We start from the raw sequence: 20,367 nt of genomic DNA, 5'->3' as shown, positions 1-20,367 counted from the left end.
AAATGTCGACTTAAAATAGGTTCACGTTGTCTTTAATGTCTTATGAGTGACTTTTTGAACTGAGGCTGCATGAATCGCATCACTTACCAAGGTGAATCCTGATTATGTAGCTTTTAAACCCTCTTCGCTAACTCCTTCCTGTGACAACCATGGAGATGCAGAGGTGATATCGGTCTCTAGTAACAATGGATGTCACACTCATTATCCTTCCTTTCCCCGATGACCGTAAGGACGTGGCCAGCGCCGTTATTGACTTTATAGTTTTTGGGGTTCTCGAAAGTGTACATTGAAGATGGAAAGCTATACCAATGCTAGATCTGTTAATTACTTGTGCAACTTCGATTATTCTGGTCAATCACGGAGTATACTCCTATAGCAACTACGAATTGTACGGTCATCAATGCTCATGCTCATGCTCAATTTGATCATTGGCCCTTTAGAATTGTTACGCGAGAACTGTCAGGAAAAGTATTCGGAGGTAACTCGAAAAAAAATCTCAGGAATGTTCTCAGTAATATAACTGAAAAAAAAACATTTGTAACTTCTTCGTATAATCTGTAAAATCTTAATTACTTGGATTAAATTTTAACAGTAATTTATATATAACTTGAATTTTATCATATTTTTTTTAGATTGTTTTCTACAAACGATATCAAAAATAATTTGAATAAAGTTAAATTTATCCATGCAATTATCGACCCATTTCTACCTTATCCGTATTCAGTAAAATATTTGAAAAACTGCTTGTGACACGGCTTCTAAATTTTTTGAACAAACATAATATTTTGTACAAATACCAATACGGTTTTCGTAAAGGATGTAACACTTCAACGGCTATTGTGGAACTTGTAAATTTCTTGATTGAAGGTATTGATAAAAATGCACAATTGGGGGCCTTTTTATTGACCTTAAAAAGGCATTCGATACGCTGAATCATCAGATATTATTAGAAAAATTAGAAAGCTATGGCATACGTGGATTAGCCTATGATATTATTCATAGTTATCTCAATGATAGAAAACAGTTTGTAGCGGTACAAAATGCACATAGTTCTACGCGATTCATCAAAGTTGGAGTGCCACAAGGCAGTAATATTGGTCCTCTTTTATTCTTAACTAGTGGTCCCGGCAAACTTCGTCTTGCCATCAAGTAGGCTGTTGAAAAACGCTTTTGATTGTCCCATATAAAATGACAGTTTCGTTCGCGCTCGTTTTTTCAACTTTCCCGGTGAATATCCTGGGATTTTTATACACACAAACACGTCGGAACCCTTTGCGAACAACACTGAGAAAGAATTATTCAAATCCGTTGACCCGTTCGTAAGCCATTTCGTGACATACAAACACCATTCCATTTTTATTTATATAGATATACATTAATGATCTAGGTAAATTACCACTTAAAGGAATCCCTAAATTGTTCGCTGATGATACAGCGTTGTTCTATCCGAGCGTTAGCACATCGTCAATTATTAATTGCATAAATGATGACTTACAGCTGCTCAAAAGATTTTTTGATTCAAATTTGCTCTCACTTAATCTGTCTAAGACCAAATACATGTTATTTCACTCGCCTAGGAAAAAAATTTTACCACACGTCAATCCAAAAATCTCAAACACAGAAGTTGAGGAAGTGTCAAGCTACAAGTACCTTGGACTGAGATTAGATCATATACATTCATGGAGGGAACACATAGAATCTACTACAAGGAAGGTCTCTTCCCTTTGCGGGTTGATGTACCGTGTAAGGAAGTTTGTGCCGAGGAATGCACTCCTAAGTTACTATTATGGATGTATTCACTCTCATTTGCAGTACTTAATCATCGTTTGGGGTCATGCAAGTAAATCCAATTTGCATAAAATACAAGTGCTACAGAACAGATGTTTGAAAATTGTTTATAATTTACCAAGGCTACATTCTACTGTACAATTATATGCCAATACATCACACAGTATTTTGCCACTGCGAGGTTTGTGCAAGCTGCAAACATGTTTGTTTATGTTTGATAAGCTTAAAAATCCAGATTTTCATTGTAACCTTACATTTTCAACCAGTAGTCATGTACATAATACTCGTTACGCAAGCAACATATTGCGCTCAAGAGCATCCACTTGTTTGGGTCAAATGCGAATCACTTTTTATGGTCCGTCTGTGTATAACGTCGTACCCGAACACTTAAAAACAATAAACAATCGTATACTATTCAAAACCAAATTAAAACATCACTTCAAAGCAAATATCAACGAATTTTTATAAAATGCTGCCAGAACTGTTATTTGATTTGTTGTCAATTTTCTTTATTGCTCATCTTGTTTCAGATTTACACTCTAGTTAAATTATCTGTTTCATTTATTTATCAACTAATTAGCTTTTGTCGTTCAAGGGATCCCTTCAAAGGAATACTATTCCACTGGGAAATCCCATAGTCATATTTGTTGAACGTCGTTCTTCGCTCTCACCTTAGCATTGAAAGTTTACTTTTTAAATTATGTTTATTATGTATAAAAAGATGCGTCCACTACCAGGGGGCTCATACTGAGCTTTTTGGTGTGGGGGTTGAGTGGAGGGTCGCTTTAAAAAAAAAAAAAAATTGTCGAAAAATTTAAAACGATTTTGCTCAGCATATGAGAGACCTACAAAAAAATTCTTCTGTCTTAAGTGTCTTCAGCGTACTTGTTTACCTTGTCAAAATGTAGAAGTTTGCTAAGGATTTTGTCAAACTTTATCCTATTTTTGTCAATTATTGAAATTTAACTCAGTCTAGTTCAACCGTTATTGCCTTTGAACTCGTGAAAGTAAATATATATGTTTTCATGTTGTGTCTGAGGTGCTGTGAAAAAATTCGTTCAAATCAATCCATAAATAACTCAGATCTAAGCCTTTAAATTTGACTATTTTGTATGAAAATCGAAATAGTTGAAAATGTTTTGCCAGTATTGTACTGTATATGTTTTATTATCAAAATAATTAAATGATTATGGATCGATACAATCCATCCCCCAGAAATTTGGTCTTTCCCGTAAATAATCACTTGCAATCCCCCCAATTAAAAACACTGGTGTTAAAGGTTTGTCATCTAGCATATAGGTAGCGTTGGTTATCGTGACAATTCGTCATCTATATAATATATATTTCCCTCAGACTCTTAATAATATTCTTTGAATGCTGCCTGGTTGTTCATCAGCAGGAAAAATTTCGCTTTTTCAAGTCGTCTTGCAAGGTGAATAATATTATCGAGGATAATTGTATTACACATGTTTTTTTTTTGTCATGACGTGGAACCGTAGAGATTCCGGCAGATCACACTAACTTTGAAGTATATTCAACAATTCCTTATGTTCTGTTTTTTTTTTTGGTTTTGATTTTACACAATGTCTTAACTTGCTTGTCTTACTGACTAGTAAATCTACAGTTCAATTCAATGGGCATCTGTTTGGTATAACCTGATTTTAAAACGGTCGATTTGCTTCATTTTTTTTTCGTGAGTCCGCTACAAATGTTCGCGCTAAAATATCCACTTTCGATTGCGTACACTCAAGCTTTGTCTCCATCCAGATTAACGCTTTACACCGAACAAATTTGGTATGGACTTGTTCTTCTTTTTGGACCCATTGAGATACTCTTTGTACATGTCGGACCGAAGATACCGCGAATATGAGTCGCTCTTCATCAAATGGTACACGTGGGCAGCAGCCACATCGAAACACCATCGATTCGGAGGTGCCGAGCTGCTCACCGCTTCCCTGGCCAATTCCATCGATTTGGAATCGACGTTCACTGGGCAGGGCGCATCGGGAGCAAGGAACTCCAAATAGATTGCATGGGCAGCTTCCTTCACCTTCGATTGGGGTTGAGCTTTCATGCTCTGGACCGATTCCCAAAACCTTGAAAAGTGGAGAATGTTATTTGTTGAAATTTTTTAAACTTAGTTGTTATATACTTCAAATTCTCTCCGCTGAACTCTTTATCCAAAAACTTGGAAAATTGTTCTCGTCCTACGGGATCAATCAATAGCTCTCGTAAGCTAAAGCCCCATCGTTTCACACGTTTAAGAGATACGTCTTTGCTGAAATTGTACAATTTAGGAATGTTAGTACCGGACGAATTTGGTCATGTTGGTTTGCATAAATAATATAATTGTCTGAGTTGGTAAATTACTGGTAGGAATAATCGTAACCCTCAGATTTGAAAGCAACAATGAAAACAAAAGTAGAAATCGAGCTAGACTTAGAAACACGGATAGTCACATTATTACTAAATTTTAGTCATTTTTGACTACTTTCTATCTGCCTCTCTTTCACTCTAAAAGAAATATTTATGGTGTCCGTCAATTCGCCTGGGTTGAAGCATCGCGAAGCTTGAACGCAGTCGAAATGATAAATAGTTTTAAAATTCACAGTAGAATGAAAGAGGGACAGATAGAAAATACTAATTAGGGCATAAACTTTAGTAATTTGTTGACTTTTTTTTTCTGAGTGCACGGGTAGAAATCCAACCCGGTGCTAGGCAGCCATGTTTTCGAGGTCAGCATCAAACTCAATAGCAACAACGTTCATTTATTTCATTTATTTAGTTAACATCTACACAGATAACACTGAATCAACAATTTCACGCCACAATACTCGGTTCGTGGCCGCATCTCTCCATCCTCGGTTCTGCCCCACGCTCGCCAAATCGATACGCACTTGATCCGCCCACCTAGCTCGCTGCGCTCCACGCCTTCTTGTACCAACCGGATCCGAAGCGAACACCATCTTTGCAGGGTTGCTGTCCGGCATTCTTGCAACATGCCCTGCCCATCGTATCCTTCCAGCTTTGGCCACCTTCTGGATACTGGGTTCGCCGTAGAGTTGGGCGAGCTCGTGGTTCATCCTTCGCCGCCACACACCGTTCTCCTGCACACCGCCGAAGATCGTCCTAAGCACCCTACGTTCGAAGACTCCAAGTGCTTGCAGGTCCTCCTCGAGCATCGTCCACGTTTCATGCCCGTAGAGGACTACCGGCCTTATGAGCGTTTTGTACATGGTACATTTGGTGCGGGCGTGAATCTTTTTTGACCGCAGCTTCTTCTGGAGGCCATAGTAGGCCCGACTTCCACTGATGATGCGCCTCCGTATTTCACGGCTAACGTTATTGTCAGCCGTCAGCAAGGATCCAAGGTAGACGAACTCGTCGACCACCTCGAACGTATCCCCGTCTATCGTAACACTGCTACCTAGGCGAGCCCTGTCGCGCTCGGCCCCACCAGCTAGCATGTACTTTGTCTTGGCCGCATTCACCACCAGTCCAACTTTTGCTGCCTCGCGTTTCAGGCGGGTGTACAGGTCTGCCACCTTTTCAAATGTTCGGCCGACGATGTCCATATCATCCGCGAAGCAAACAAATTGACTGGATCTCGTAAAAATCGTACCCGGCTGTTAAGCCCGGCTCTCCGCATAACACCTTCTAGCGCAATATTGAACAACAGGCACGAAAGTCCATCACCTTGTCGTAGTCCCCGGTGGGATCCAAACGAACTGGAGTGTTCGCCTGAAACCTTCACACAATTTTGCACACCTTCCATCGTCGCTCTTATCAGTCTCGTGAGCTTCCCGGGAAAGCTGTTCTCGTCCATGATTTTCCATAGCTCTACGCGGTCGATACTGTCGTATGCCGCCATGAAATCGATGAAAAGGTGATGCGTTTGGACCTGGTATTCACGGCCTTTTTTGGAGGATTTGCCGTACAGTAAAGATCTGGTCCGTTGTCGATCGGCCGTCAACGAAGCCGGCTTGATAACTTCCCACGAACTCGTTTACTACGGGTGACAAACGACGGAAGATGATCTGGGATAGTACTTTGTAGGCCGCATTTAGAATGGTGATCGCTCGAAAGTTCTCACAGTCTAACTTGTCGCCTTTCTTGTAGATGGGGCAGATTACCCCTTCCTTCCACTCCTCCGGTAGCTATTCTGTTTCCCAGATTGTGCCTATCAGCCGGTGCAGACAAATGGCCAGCCTTTCCGGACCCATCTTTATGAGTTCAGCTCCGATACCATCCTTACCAGCAGCTTTATTGTTCTTGAGCTGGTGAATGGCATCCTCCACTCCCTCAAAGTGGGGGCTGGTTGGTTTCCATCTTCCGCAGTACTGACGAAGGCATTTCCTCCGTTGTCCCGTCCTTCATTGCCTGTGCTCTCAGCACCATTCAGGTGCTCGTCGAAGGGCTGCTTCAACAACGTACATTGGCCTAATCATATTAGGGAATTTTTCCTCCAATACTAAAATATGTTTCTAGCTAATCTTATCAACACAAATTGACTTGCTGTACTACAATCCAATAGTTTGCAACCGTTTGTTTGTTCGAATAACTTTTTTTATGCGGGAAAATAAATTTTTCGGAGAAAAAGATTTCGCCATCATCGATTGTTATTCCTCAAACGGTTATTTGTTTACACACATTGAGCTGTCAGTGGGAACCACTTCCCAGTGGGTACCATAGATGTTTGCTCGTTATTTTTCAATGGGGTTGTATGGGCGGTGTCAGGAGGCTGTAGAAATCAGACTCCCAAAATCATGATTATGCACCCTGATATCATGTTTCCAGTGTGTTTTTATCTTATAAAAATACACCATGATTTGGACTTATGATACATACTATGGGTTGGATTGCCGTAATGCAAGCACCATTCATACAATCTCTGTTCAACTTCGGTCAACCACCGAGTGCAACTATAAACTCGATGGTTTGGATACTGTATAACGAAAGGCCACAATAGTTATATCAATACTTACGCAGTTCGATCTGTGTCCCACATTTCAATATTGTCCGTTATCCAAGGATTTGGCTGATCAGGTGTTGTGAGAAAGTAATCGTATTCGTTATATTGTTCGAAATATGATATATAACTGGAATAGGAAAACAAGATGACTTATTCAGATTGCTCGCATTGATCATTACCTCAACTTTAACTTACGATTCGGCTACTTTGGAGATCTTAATGGTTCTACGTTCTAACTTGAGTTTCAAGAGCTTAATTTGTCTAGTGAGTTGCTCGATTGGATTGCTATTGACGGCCGCGCCGGATGAGCCTGAGCCGTGCGTGGAGGCACCACGGCGGTACGCTTTCTTAATATCTACCTCGGTGGTGTTGACACAACCGGGCATCGGACGGTGTACATCCCAAAATGCGCGCTCCTGGGAATCGAGCACTTTTCGTTCCAGCTTATCACGCTTCTTGTCCACCTTGCTTTGGGCTTCCGCTTGCATGAAAATAAACTCCCATTTGCGCGAAAACATCTTTTGTAGTTTGGCCAAGTTTTCCGCTTCGTAGTCCGCTAGTTCCAAGCGGGTCTTGTTCTGCATGGTTCGTTTGCACAGATAGACAGCGTAGTCGGTGTTCTCCGGTTCCCAACAGTTCGATGGCCAAAAGTAAGGTGTCTGAAAACGATAGAATGTCCCATCGTTCTTCACCGTCAGCTGGTGATCATCGATTGGAAACAGGTACCCGTGGGACGCAAGTAGATGTGCAATGTGCAACGCTTCCGCTACATCGTCAATTTTAAGATTCTTCATAATCCACGCAATCAAATCAGAGCCGGTGAATACGGACGGTACTTTGCTCATGAATGCTTTGATTGTACGCACCGAGACACCACCTTCCTCACTTTGCATACGCTCCACTATGCCTTCCATCTGGAAAAAAGAACACCCATTGTTAAGTTTCTCAATTTACCAAGAAACATCTAGCTACCTTCTTGTAAACTAAAATATTCGGCGCATCCTGATTCATAACGACTTGCGTGCTATGCGACTGGCTACCACGATTTCCACCGGAAGGGGCAACTCCAGAGCTACCCGCACTGGTTCCGCTAACACCAGGAGTGCTGTTTATTGCATTTTTGTCCTTGTCCTTATCTTTGTCCTTTTCTCGTTCTTTGTCCTTGTCCTTCTCGTTGGATGCCATTTTCTTCGGAACGATTATTGATACTGCCTTGTCCTTGTCGATCTCCGTAGTCATTGTTACCATCGTCCCATCGATGGTACCGATCCACAACTGAGTTCTGCCCGTCACGGGTTGTGTCTGGAAGTTTTGCAAATAATCATATTCAAGTTATCATTTAATGTAATTGAACTATTGAATCTGCTAGACGATTGAGCATAGTTTCTCAAATTTCTTAGAGCTAGGATTGTAAAACCAATTATTTCATCGTATATCAGAACTCCAGGTCTGATAGACTTCCTGTAAGAGCTGGTGTTCCTCAAGGCAGCTTTTAAGGACCAATATTATACAATATTTTCATATCTGACTTACCTGAGTTACCTCAGGGATGTCAAAAATCCTTGTTTGCGGATGACACAGGCCTCTCCGCCAAAGGACGAAGCCTGCGTGTCATCTGTAGTCGATTGCAAAATAGTTTGGATATTTTTTCTTCATACTTGCAAAATTGGAAGATTTCTCTTAATGCTTCTTGAGTTGAGTTTTAATGATATTCCCACATAAACCAAAAACTTTTCATTTGAAACATTCGAGTAGACATGTTGTCACGATGAGAGGGGTTCCAATAAATTGGTCAGATGAAGTTAAGTATCTAGGGCTCATGCTAGATAAGAATTTAACTTTCAAAAATCAAATCGAGGGCATTCAAGCTAAATGTAACAAATATGTAAAATGTCTCTATCCCCTTATTAATAGAAAATCAAGACTTTGTCTCAAGAACAAGCTTTTGATATTCAAACAAATTTTCAGGCCAGCCATGTTGTATGCTGTACCAATGTGGACTAGCTGCTGTAATACCAGGAAGAAAGCTCTGCAGAGAATTTAAAATAAAATTTTGAAAATGATTCTGAAGCTTCCTCCCTGGTATAGTACCAATGAGTTACATAGAATATCCAATGTTGACGTTGAAACATTGGAACAAATTTCAAATAAAATAATTGATAATTTCAGGCAAAAATCGTTGCAATCTTCTATTGCCACGATTAATGCGTTATATGTTTAGGTTAAGTTAGGTTAAGTAAATTAAAAACGTTATTTTTCTTTCTCTTATAAGCAGGTGAAACCAGCTCTGAAAAAATCTGAACTGCTACCGCAAATGAAATGTAATATGTTGTTAACAAAATGTTAATAAAATCTTAAATTTGTTTTACCAAATTAGGTGATAGTGAATGTAATGTTTGGAATGATACAAATAAAGAAATTAATAATAACAAAATAAAAATTATTTCATCGTAGATAGGCAAATATGTTTCTAGACCCACAGTTTGGGAAAGTATGTTCTAGGGTCGAGCAGATCCAATAGTTCATATCTCCCTCTGAATTTGATTTTTAACTGAACAATTGAAACAAAGGATTTATGCAGTGTTCAAAACCACCACTATGGCTGAAGCAGTCCAAGTTTGTGTGAAATATACATGTAAAATAGTTATTGGATTAGGTTTTTCTATCGATAAAAAAATATATATTTATACATTTTAAATTGGCTCTACTTTGATTGGTAAAGAGACCGAGATGATTAAATTCCCTGCTTATAAAAGCTAATATTACATACATATAGCAGTTATTCCTGAATCAAAACTGAAAACAGATGCAAACTTTTTTGAATATCGCCTGGATGTAGTGTAGCATTAGAGTGATGCAAATTTTGAAATTTTGGCTCCCCTATGGTTAAACGATTATAATTATGGTAAATAGCATCCTCCCTAAGTTTGAAGTGATTCGAAATAAATTTGACTGTGTACGCATCATTTGAAGTATAAATGGAGATTACTATAGAAAACGTCAATCTTATGTGTTCAGCCCTCTATCTCTTCGTCATCATATTTTATGGAAAAGTGAACAATTTCTTCTAATGTGAAATCCTTGCAGCTACAACTTTGCCGAAGACCACTTTTCGATTGGACGTCAGGATAAATTTTTATTCATCACCTTAAAGTTGGTTTACATGTAGCATGCTTCACCAACTGTTCGGCAGGCAACAGTGGTGCTCCTGGCTGAGAAGATTTCACATGAGATGAGTGTGTTCACTTCTCCGTAGATCATTATGACGAGCAGTTAGAGGACTGAACACAAAAGGTTTGCCTTTTCCATAGTAATTTCAATATAAAATTCAAATAGCTTGTGCACAAATTTCTTTCGAATCACTTCAAATTTTGGGAGGATCATTTTCATCATAATTGACACCATTTAAGCATAAGGGAGCAAACACTTCAAAATTCGCATCAGTCTAGTGTAGCATCATTCAAAGGTGTATAAAATCTTGTTTTTCTTCTGAAACCAACTTTGAAACTTTGGGTGTTTTTGTTGAAACACAGCTTGGTAAATGTACTGTCATAGCATTTTCAATGCACTGGGCAGCAAGTCAATTAGCTTCAAATTGACTCGCAATAAGTTGAAAATGTGAGAAAAACGAACTTCCTCCTCGACGAATGCTTACTCGGTCTTCTGCCAAACATAGGAAAATTGATGTGTCGGAAAAATGTATTGAAGTTGACAGTACGCCGAAGACGACTTTTGCTGAAGTGCTAAAAAGCATGTTGAGAAAATTGTGGTAGATGATCATCCTAAGAAAGATGAACTACATCGCTGATATACAGCCTAAATTCAACAAAAAACTCGAAATTATAGAAACATTCACTAAGCCGAAGAGAATGTTTCCCCTCCAAATCCCTTCATGCTTTTTTCTATGAAACTTATCTATGTAGTTATATTACATTTTGCACATAAATGCAGCTGTGACCGTTTGCGTCCAGATTGGTGGTAACCGCTTATGTGTCGTATGTCCAGTTTACCAAAACATAACTTGATTTACTACAAATGGTAGCTGTCAAGTATCATCATCTCGAGTTTAATGTATAATCATTGTAAGCCCAGTGCGCATCGTACCTTCGTGCTGTGCGTACACGAATTCTCTCTGCTCTTGGAAGTTTTCTTAAAAACTACCTAAAGCAATAAAACAGTACTTTTCAGTGCTACAAAAACAGTACTTTTCAGTGCTAAAATTAAAAACGGTATTTTTCAGTGCTACTAAAACAGTACTTTTTAGTACTACTTTTTCTACTATTGATCCCTTTACGATCCTTGTTTGGACCCGTGCCTTCGATTTTTCGTTGGACCCGTTGGCGAAAGCTAGCAGTGGTAATCCTTCTTGGACACCGTCTTGGGAAAAAACCTCTCGAAGGTCACGTCTTCTTTCATTTATTAATTGAACATGGTATCAACAACAAACAAAAGGAAGGGTGAATCTCTGAATTCACTACTTCCTTCCAAAAAAGTGGGTTTTTAAACTGTCACTACACGTGGCAAGAATGGAAGAAAGGAAGTTTCCCCGGAACGCGAACTTTCTTCCAAGGGTGAAATGAATAATTGTATCGAAATGAACAATCAGTTCGATGCTCTAGACAAATTTTCCGAACACCAAATCGAAGCAGCCTCTAGCCCAGGCTCTTTGATTCAAGTGAGGAAGCAAAGAGTGCCGCCTATCGTGGTCAGTTGTTCCGAATTTGCGGGATTTAGGCAGGAGATCTTGAACTCCATTAGGGGAATCAAGGTTTCCTTCCAAATCGCAAACAAAGGAGACTGTCGCGTTTTGCCGGAAACTCTTAAAGATCGTGAACTTCTTCTCAAACATCTTGAAGAGAAGAAGCACAATTTTTTTACTTATGACGACAAAACTGAACGTTTGTTCAAAGTTGTCTTGAAAGGTCTCTCAAGTGACTATAAATCACCTGAAGAGATCAAAAATGGAATAAATGATATACTTGGATTTCCCCCAGTCCAAGTAATCATTATGAAAAAGAAAACCCAATCTGGCATTGTTCAGAAAGGGCTTTCTCAAGAATATTATTTAGTTCACTTTAACAAAAAAGAACTAAATAATATTAAAGTTTTAGAAAAAGCTAAACTTATGTTCGATGTCCGTGTGACGTGGGAACATTTCCAGAAACCTGGAGGAAATTACCAGAACCCCACTCAGTGCCGTCGGTGCCAAAAGTGGGGTCATGGTACAAAAAATTGTCGCATGGATGCTAAGTGCATGATTTGCGGAGGTTCTTCTCACGCTAAGGACGTCTGTCCAGTGAAGGAAGATACCACCAAATTCATATGCTGTAATTGCGGGGCTAACCATAAGTCCAATTTTTGGAATTGTCCTTCACGCAAAAGGGTCATTGAGGCTCGTGCCAGGCAGATGAAAGATAATATCCGTTACGATAACGGTCGTTTCCGGAATTTGCCTGGTAGAGTATCGAACAATGCTCATTTTTCAGTTAACGATCGCTTGATCATGAATCATACCCATCAGGAAGATCATAATCATGCTCATTCACAAACTAATTTTAATCCGTCGGGTAGCCGTTCGAATCTTTCATTTTCGAATGTATCTACCCACGGTAAATCCTTTGCCGATATCGTAGCAGGAAATTCGAACTCCTCCCCTGTTCGATCAATGGGTACCCATTCTACTTGTTTCAAATCAAATGGAAAAAACCCTGCCGCCACAGGTAACTCCACTTCTTCGTCTACCAGAAATTCTAATGGGAAATCACATGACATGTCTGCCTCTGATTTTAATTTTCTAACTGAACAATTGAATCTAATGATTGATGCAATGTTAAAAGCCACCACTATGACTAAAGCAGTCCAAGTAGGTGTAAAATTTACAAATCAAATTGTTATTGGATTACGTTTTTCTAATAATAATTTAAATATTTTAAATTGGAATGCTCGTTCTCTGAATGGTAAAGAGGACGAGCTGTTTAATTTTCTTACGGTCAATAACATGCATATAGCAGTTATTACCGAAACGTATTTAAAACCTGGATCTAAACTCAAAACAGATCCTAACTTTTTTGTTTATCGTAATGATAGACTTGATGGGGCATGTGGGGGAGTTGCAATCATCATTCATAGGCGTATAAAACATCAACTGTTTTCATCATTTGAAACTAAAGTTTTTGAAACTTTAGGTGTTTCTGTTGAAACACAGTTTGGTAAATATACTTTCATAGCTGCCTATTTGCCTTTTCAATGCTCTGGACAGCAAGTTAATTTGCTCCAAACTGACTTGCGAAAATTGACTCGCAATAAGTCAAAATTTTTTGTCATTGGTGACTTTAATGCCAAACATCGGTCATGGAATAATTCTCAAAGTAATTCCAACGGCAGAATTTTATTTGATGAGTGCTCTTCAGGATATTTCTTAAATCGATACCCTGATAGCCCTACATGTTTTTTCTCTTCTAAAAATTCATCTACGATTGATTTGGTCTTAACCGACTCTAGTCATCTTTGTAGCCAACTGATTACTCATGCTGATTTTGATTCTGATCATGTCCCTGTTACATTTCAAATATCCCAAGAAGCGATTCTCAATCCTATCAGCTCCACTTTCAATTATTTACGAGCCGACTGGAATATATATGAAACGTATGTTGACTCTAATCTTGATGTTAATCTTTCTTTCTCAATTGGACCCTGGCTCTAAGCCCTTTTGGAAATTATCTAAAATCTTGAAAAAACCTCAGAAGCCAATACCGGCATTGAAAGAGGAAAACAAATTATTACTATCTAATTGCGAAAAAGCTCAAAAACTTGCTATGCAGTTTGAAAGTGCGCACAATTTTAATTTAGGACTTACTAGTCCAATTGAAAATAAAGTTACTCAGGAGTTCGAAAATATTCTCAATCAAGAGAACGTTTTCGAAAATGCCTGGGAGACTGATTTGGAAGAAGTGAGAACTATTATTAAAAAATTCAAAAACATGAAAGCTCCTGGCGATGATGGAATTTTCTACATCCTCATTAAGAAACTTCCAGAAAGTAGCTTATCATTTTTAGTTGATATATTTAACAAATGTTTTCAATTAGCATATTTTCCTGACAAATGGAAAAATGCTAAGGTTGTTCCAATTTTAAAACCAGACAAAAATCCTGCAGAAGCTTCTAGCTATCGTCCAATCAGTTAGCTTTCCTCCATCAGTAAACTTTTTGAAAAGGTTATTTTGAACAGAATGATGGCCCACATCAACGAGAATTCAATATTTGCCAATGAACAGTTCGGATTCCGCCATGGACATTCGACCACTCATCAACTTTTACGTGTAACAAATTTGATCCGTTCCAACAAATCTGAAGGCTATTCTACTGGTCTTGCTCTTCTAGACATAGAAAAAGCATTCGACAGTGTTTGGCATGAAGGTTTGATTGTAAAATTAAAAAACTTTAATTTTCCAACATACATTGTTAGAATAATTCAAAGTTATCTGTCAAATCGTACACTTCAGGTTAATTATCAGAACTCCAGATCTGAAAGACTTCCTGTAAGAGCTGGTGTTCCTCAAGGCAGCATTTTGGGACCAATATTATACAATATTTTCACATCTGACTTACCTGAGTTACCTCAGGGATGTCAAAAATCTTTGTTTGCGGATGACACAGGCCTCTCCGCCAAAGGACGAAGCCTGCGTGTCACCTGTAGTCGATTGCAAAAAAGTTTGGATATTTTTTCTTCATACTTGCAAAAATGGAAGATTTCTCCTAATGCTTCCAAAACTCAACTAATAATATTCCCACATAAACCAAAAGCTCTTTATTTGAAACCTTCAAGTAGACATGTTGTCACGATGAGAGGGGTTCCAATAAATTGGTCAGATGAAGTTAAGTATCTAGGACTCATGCTAGATAAGAATTTAACTTTCAAAAATCACATTGAGGGCATTCAAGCCAAATGTAATAAATATGTTAAATGTCTCTATCCCCTTATAAATAGAAAATCAAAACTTTGTCTTAAGAACAAGCTTTTGATATTCAAACAAATTTTCAGGCCAGCCATGTTGTATGTTGTACCAATATGGACTAGCTGTTGTAATACCAGGAAGAAAGCTCTGCAGAGAATTCAAAATAAAGTTTTGAAAATGATTCTGAGACTTCCTCCCTGGTACAGTACCAATGTGTTACATAGAATATCCAATGTTGAAACATTGGAACAAATGTCAAATAAAATAATAAATAATTTCAGGCAAAAATCGTTACAGTCTTCTATTGCCACGATTAATGCGTTATATGTTTAGGTTAAGTTAGGTTAAGTATATTGAAAACGTTTTTTTTTTCTCTTATAAGCAGGTGAATTCAACTCACCTGTAAAAAAACTGAACTGCTACGGCAACTGAAATGTAATATGTTGTTAACAAAATGTTAATTAAATCTTAAATTTGTTTTACCAAATTAGGATGATAGTGTTATCTATTAACACAGAACACCTAGATATAAGAAATGAATGTAATGTTTAGAATAATACTAATAAAAAAAAACATTGTAAGCTGCTCAACGATACACGTAGAAAGCTTTTATTGTTCAGCTCCTGCGATTTTATTCTCTTTTCTAATTCATATAAGTGAATAAAGTTGAAATAAATTTTCGCGCTGTTCAGTGGAATACCTGTACTGCCCATAAACGCATGTCAGTCCCATGTTTGCTGTATTTTCTATGCACATGAGACAATGATGTGTTTATGGGCAGTATAAGTAGATGAAAAACCGAATTTAGTACTATACCATTTAATCCACTAAAGTGTGTATGCTTCGACAGATACGCGTATTTCGACCTCAACTGTAAGGCCGTCTTCAGTGTCGTATACTAGACTTCACTCCATGTTAAAATCACTCAAGTCAATACGTGCAGGGGGAGGGGGTGAAAACCTTAGCAACTCTCCCTCTTATCAGAAGAAATGCTTTGCATGTAGAACACGAATACATATCAAATTTGCATGAATTTATGACTCATATTAATGACCGCCCTTCTGTGTAGCTGGAACCACTGTGCGATGAAAGGGATTCCAATTAATTGATCAGATGAAGTTAAGCATCTAGGGCTCATGCTAGATAAGAATTTAATTTTCAAAAATCACATTGAATGTAACAAATAAATAAAATGTCGGTATCCACTTATTAATAGAAAATCTTAACTCTGTCTTAAGAACAAGCTTTTGATCTTCAAACAAATGTTCAGGTATGCCATGCTGTATGCTGTACCAATATGGACTAGCTGTTGTAATACCAGGAAAAATTGGATGAAAATGATTCTGAAGCTCTTGTATAGTACATAGAATGTCCAATGTTGAAACATTACATCAAATGTCGAATAACATTTTTAATAGTTTTAGACAAAAAATGTTGTAATCTTCTATTGCCACGATTAATGCGTTATATATTTAGGTTAAGCAAATTGAAAGCGTTTTTTTTTCTCTCTTATAAGCAGGTGTATTCAACTCACCTGAGAAAATTCTGAACTGCTACGGCAAATGAAATGTAATATGTTGTTAACAAAATGTTAATTAATGCTTAATTTAGTTTTACCAAATTAGGATGATAGTGTTGCCTAGTGTTGTGGGGGGCCTTCCTTAGCCAAGTGGTTAGATTCCGCGGCTACAAAGCAAAGCCATGCTGAAGGTGTCTGGGTTCGATTCTCGGTCGGTCCAGGATCTTTTCGTAATGGAAATTTCCTTGACTACCCTGGGCATAGAGTATCATCGTACCTGCCATACGATATACGAATGCGAAAATGGCAACTTTGGCAAAGAAAGCTCTCAGTTAATAACTGTGGAAGAGCTTTTAAGAACACTAAGCTGAGAAGCAGGCTTTGTCCCAATGAGGACGTAATGCCAAGAAGAAGAAGAAGAACAAGAATTGTTGCCTAACACAGAACACCTAGATACAATAAATGAATGTAATGATTGAAATGATAAGGACTGTTCATTTTATAAAGTGGACACTTTGTTTATGCTATATCTTTTTTATTTATTGATAAAATCGAAATCGGTTTTCTGTGCATCGTTCAACTATTATACTACAATGGTTTAAAAATATAAAATTTTAGAACATGCTTTTGGTTAAAGAGCTAAATAGTTTTTCCTAAAACTCTTAAGAAAAGTTGTTCGTCAAAGTTTATCATTATTTTTCGCAAAACAAAAATACTAATTTTTATGAACAAATTGTATGTTTGTATTCTTTACTATTCTACTAAAGGTATAGCTTTAAAAAAATTAAATTATATTTCACCATTCTCTGACATTAGGTACTTTAGTGATTTATTCATTTATGGCCAAATTTGCTGATACACCGTCCTTTCACTCCAGTTGAAGAGAAAAGTAAAAAGCGTGTTCAAAACTAGATTGGTTTAATATAGAAACTATATTTGTACAAACGAGAGCTAAATCGTGCGTTTAAACCATAGTATTTAGTACAAATTTTACTGTTTATGGTAGTTTTACTAAAATGTCTCATACTTTTAAAATCGTGTATGCATATTTATCGATCTACAGCAAATTGTAAATGGTTTACTCCGAATATTTCATGTGGTAATTTCAGAACATATTATGAAAATAATATGTGGAAAATAAAATCGATTTTATTACAGCAGTGTTGCCAATTTTGATGATTGTCAATGTACTTTGAAAGGTCTTCTAAGAATAAAGCAATTATATTTCTATTGTGCTTTAAATGTGACGTGGGACTAAATAAGTAACGCTTTGAAGGCGTAAGTTATTTTTCATGTTGATACTATATTGGGGCTTCGATCAGGACGTACTTTTAATTTAAAAAATCTTCTCATACTCATCTACTCATATCAGAAAATAGTTTTCTCTAAAAAATATAGGTGGAAAGTGATTTTTTTTTTTGTAAAACTTTTTTTTTCATCAGGCTTCTGAATGATGATGCTTTTGAAGAACAAGCCTTTCTTGAAAATAAAAAATATAAATTGTCAAATACTCCAGCCAATTTCTAACAATCATTGATTTTGATAACCTCCAAAAATCGACTGTTCTAATCGTTGTTCCATATTCGAGTGAAATTTAATTTTATAAGGGGCCTTCCTTAGCCGAGTGGTTAGAGTCCGCGGCTACAAAGCAAAGCCATGCTGAAGGTGTCTGGGTTCGATTCCAGGTCGGTCCAGGATCTTTTCGTAATGAAAATTTTCCTTGGCTTTCCTGGGCATAGAGTATCATCGTACTTGCCACACGATATACGAATGCGAAAATGGCAACTTTGGCAAAGAAAGCTCTCAGTTAATAACTGTGGAAGTGCTCATAAGAACACTAAGCTGAGTAGCCGGCTCTGTCCCAGTGGGGACGTTAACGCCAAGAAGAAGAAGAAGAGAATTTTTATTATCACAACATTGTACAATACTTGTCTAACGATGTGCAGAAAACTGATTGAAATTTCATTGATAAATTTAAAAGATACAGCATGCACATGGTGCCCACTTACTGATCAGAAGAACCGATTTGCTGGTAACGTTTTCTGGGACTATAAATATTACCTATTTTATATAGTGTAAAAACAAAGTTTAATACAAAAAGATTACATTCTCTATTGTAAGCACAAATAAGGAGTAGGGTTCAAAAACCAACAATGCTCAAACTAAACGTGCCTAATATCAACCAAAAAATTTGAGGATCCTTTCCCCACTTCCTTTCTTTGTGATTCACTAAGCGCCCATATTTGTTTGCTCTCTTAAGATACAGTGCTTAGTGAGCGATTATTGACTAAGTTGTTCACTTGACCAGCTTCTTCAACTTCAATAACTTACATTATCGTCACCAGCCTCTGTTGGCTGCCGGAATTCATCCCGCATTCATACAAAATGTGTTTGCACCTGGGGAGGGCCGATGGTGAATCCGACGTTATTTAGCAAGCAGCAAAAAGCTCAAATTATGGCAAAATGAGCGGAAATTCCTTACGATGCTCGATTAGCGCTGAAAATTGCTGCTCGCCATATCACAACGATGCCAAAGTTTCCTCCACCTCCGTTTGGTTCGTCTGCTATACCCTTCCTTCCACAGTTGCTCTTTTTTCTGCCTCTAACCAACGACGACGATGCTGATGACTGCTAGCAATACATCCATCATGGAGATTTGTGATTCATTTTTTCTCCATACAGCTTTGCAAAGATGAAAAGTTGCTCGAAGGTTTTTTCTCACAATGCACCACTTCGATCACTGGCGGCGATTTTAGCGAATATTGCACTTGAAAGGTCGTAAAGCTATGGGTATCCCGTTTGCCAAAGAATGCTAATAGAGGGTGTATGGTGCTCAGAAAAGTGTGAAAATTGGAGTGAAATTGGAAACACTTGTGGACCTACACGGCTGCTACTTTTCACATTGTTCCTGTTGAGCACCGCACACTTCTTGGATGCCGCTTCGCCCAATGTCCTGTTCAATATCACGGTCTAGCACTCATTTTCACTTATAAATCCACTTTTCGAAGGATCCTGAAGTTGGAAAATTCACCCAATTTCCACGCGAAACTCAATCCGACTGCTTTTATGGCCAGGGTCAAAAGTGTATAGATGGAAAACTGAAGTGAGAGAAAACAGGAGGAAAAATCCTAAACTATTCTTTTCATCGAGACCTTTCAATCGCAACTTCCTCTCGCAACTCTGACGACGCTCTCGCTCACAACAACGTCCCGTCGCTCCCGTACATATTGGGCTGGAGGATAAATTTGGGTGGACGCCACCCACTGATTGCCCCCCGAGTTGTTGCTCGCGTAATCGTCACCGAAACACACACGCCGCCGTCAACCACCGAGTGGACCGCGTTTGCGAACGAACGTTTTCACCCCTCGATATTCAACGACCAACTGGTGAGCACGCCATCAACATCTGTCGTTTGTGGTGCTGTTTCTGCGAGATATACTTAGTTCCCCCATGTGGAATTTTTATCCAGATTGTGAAGTTAACCCTTTGTCTATGTTCTGGGGTCAATATGAAGCACTTCGAAGAGCTGTAACTATTTTTTAATTAACCGATTTGTGATTTTCTTTTTCATACCACTTCAAGCGTTTCGATGAGTTTTGCGCATGAGATTTTTTTATTCAATTATCTTGTTATGGATGATTTACGTTGATGATACAACTCTGCATAAATACGTTAGTAAACACTTAGCTTAGCTTAGCTTAGACTGACTACACATATCAATGGTTGCTATTCCGTGATTGACCGAAGTCAGTGAAAATGCACAAAGAATCAACTAGAAGTTCGGCTGGGATTGGCCATAATCTTCTTCAGTGTGCATAATTCAGTGCCTCTATTTATACATGGTCAATAACGGCGCCGGCCACGTCCTTGCAGTCAGGTGGGATTGGGGGAAGGAATGTTAGTATGTAACCTTTGCTATTTGGAGACCGTGTTTGCCTCTGCATCTCCACAAAGGTTACTTGGAGGGATGTTTGTTAATGGGAAGGATCGTTGGGTCACAGGATTCACTTTGATCAGCGATTAGACCATAATAAATAATTTTTTGTGAGATATAAACATGCTTATATGTAAATATAATATTTTCATTTGATATGAACAATATCTATGTAGAGAAAAATTATGCCGACACTTGA

At 38.1% G+C, this 20,367-nt stretch overlaps 1 protein-coding gene across 2 annotated transcripts; it reads right to left on the bottom strand.

The window, feature by feature from the left end:
• Positions 1-3,097: 3,097 nt before the first annotated feature.
• Positions 3,098-19,628, bottom strand: LOC5573668 (regulator of G-protein signaling 7). Of its 2 annotated transcripts, XM_021842523.1 has the most exons (7): positions 19,435-19,628; positions 18,566-19,332; positions 7,733-8,062; positions 6,956-7,674; positions 6,774-6,887; positions 3,941-4,066; positions 3,098-3,884 (listed from the first exon to the last, which is right to left on the bottom strand). In XM_021842523.1, the coding sequence occupies exons 2-7, from the start codon at positions 18,608-18,610 to the stop codon at positions 3,557-3,559; spliced, it is 1,662 nt and encodes a 553-aa protein (XP_021698215.1). In that variant the 5' UTR covers positions 18,611-19,332; positions 19,435-19,628; the 3' UTR covers positions 3,098-3,556. The 2 variants fall into 2 exon arrangements, with proteins under 2 accessions (XP_021698215.1, XP_021698214.1); XM_021842522.1 differs by having other exon boundaries at positions 18,566-19,628.
• Positions 19,629-20,367: the final 739 nt, after the last annotated feature.

The sequence above is a fragment of the Aedes aegypti genome, chromosome 2 (genome assembly GCF_002204515.2).
Source record: "Aedes aegypti strain LVP_AGWG chromosome 2, AaegL5.0 Primary Assembly, whole genome shotgun sequence".
Taxonomy (NCBI): domain Eukaryota; kingdom Metazoa; phylum Arthropoda; class Insecta; order Diptera; family Culicidae; genus Aedes; species Aedes aegypti.
This window is presented reverse-complemented; position numbering and strand designations above follow the sequence as displayed.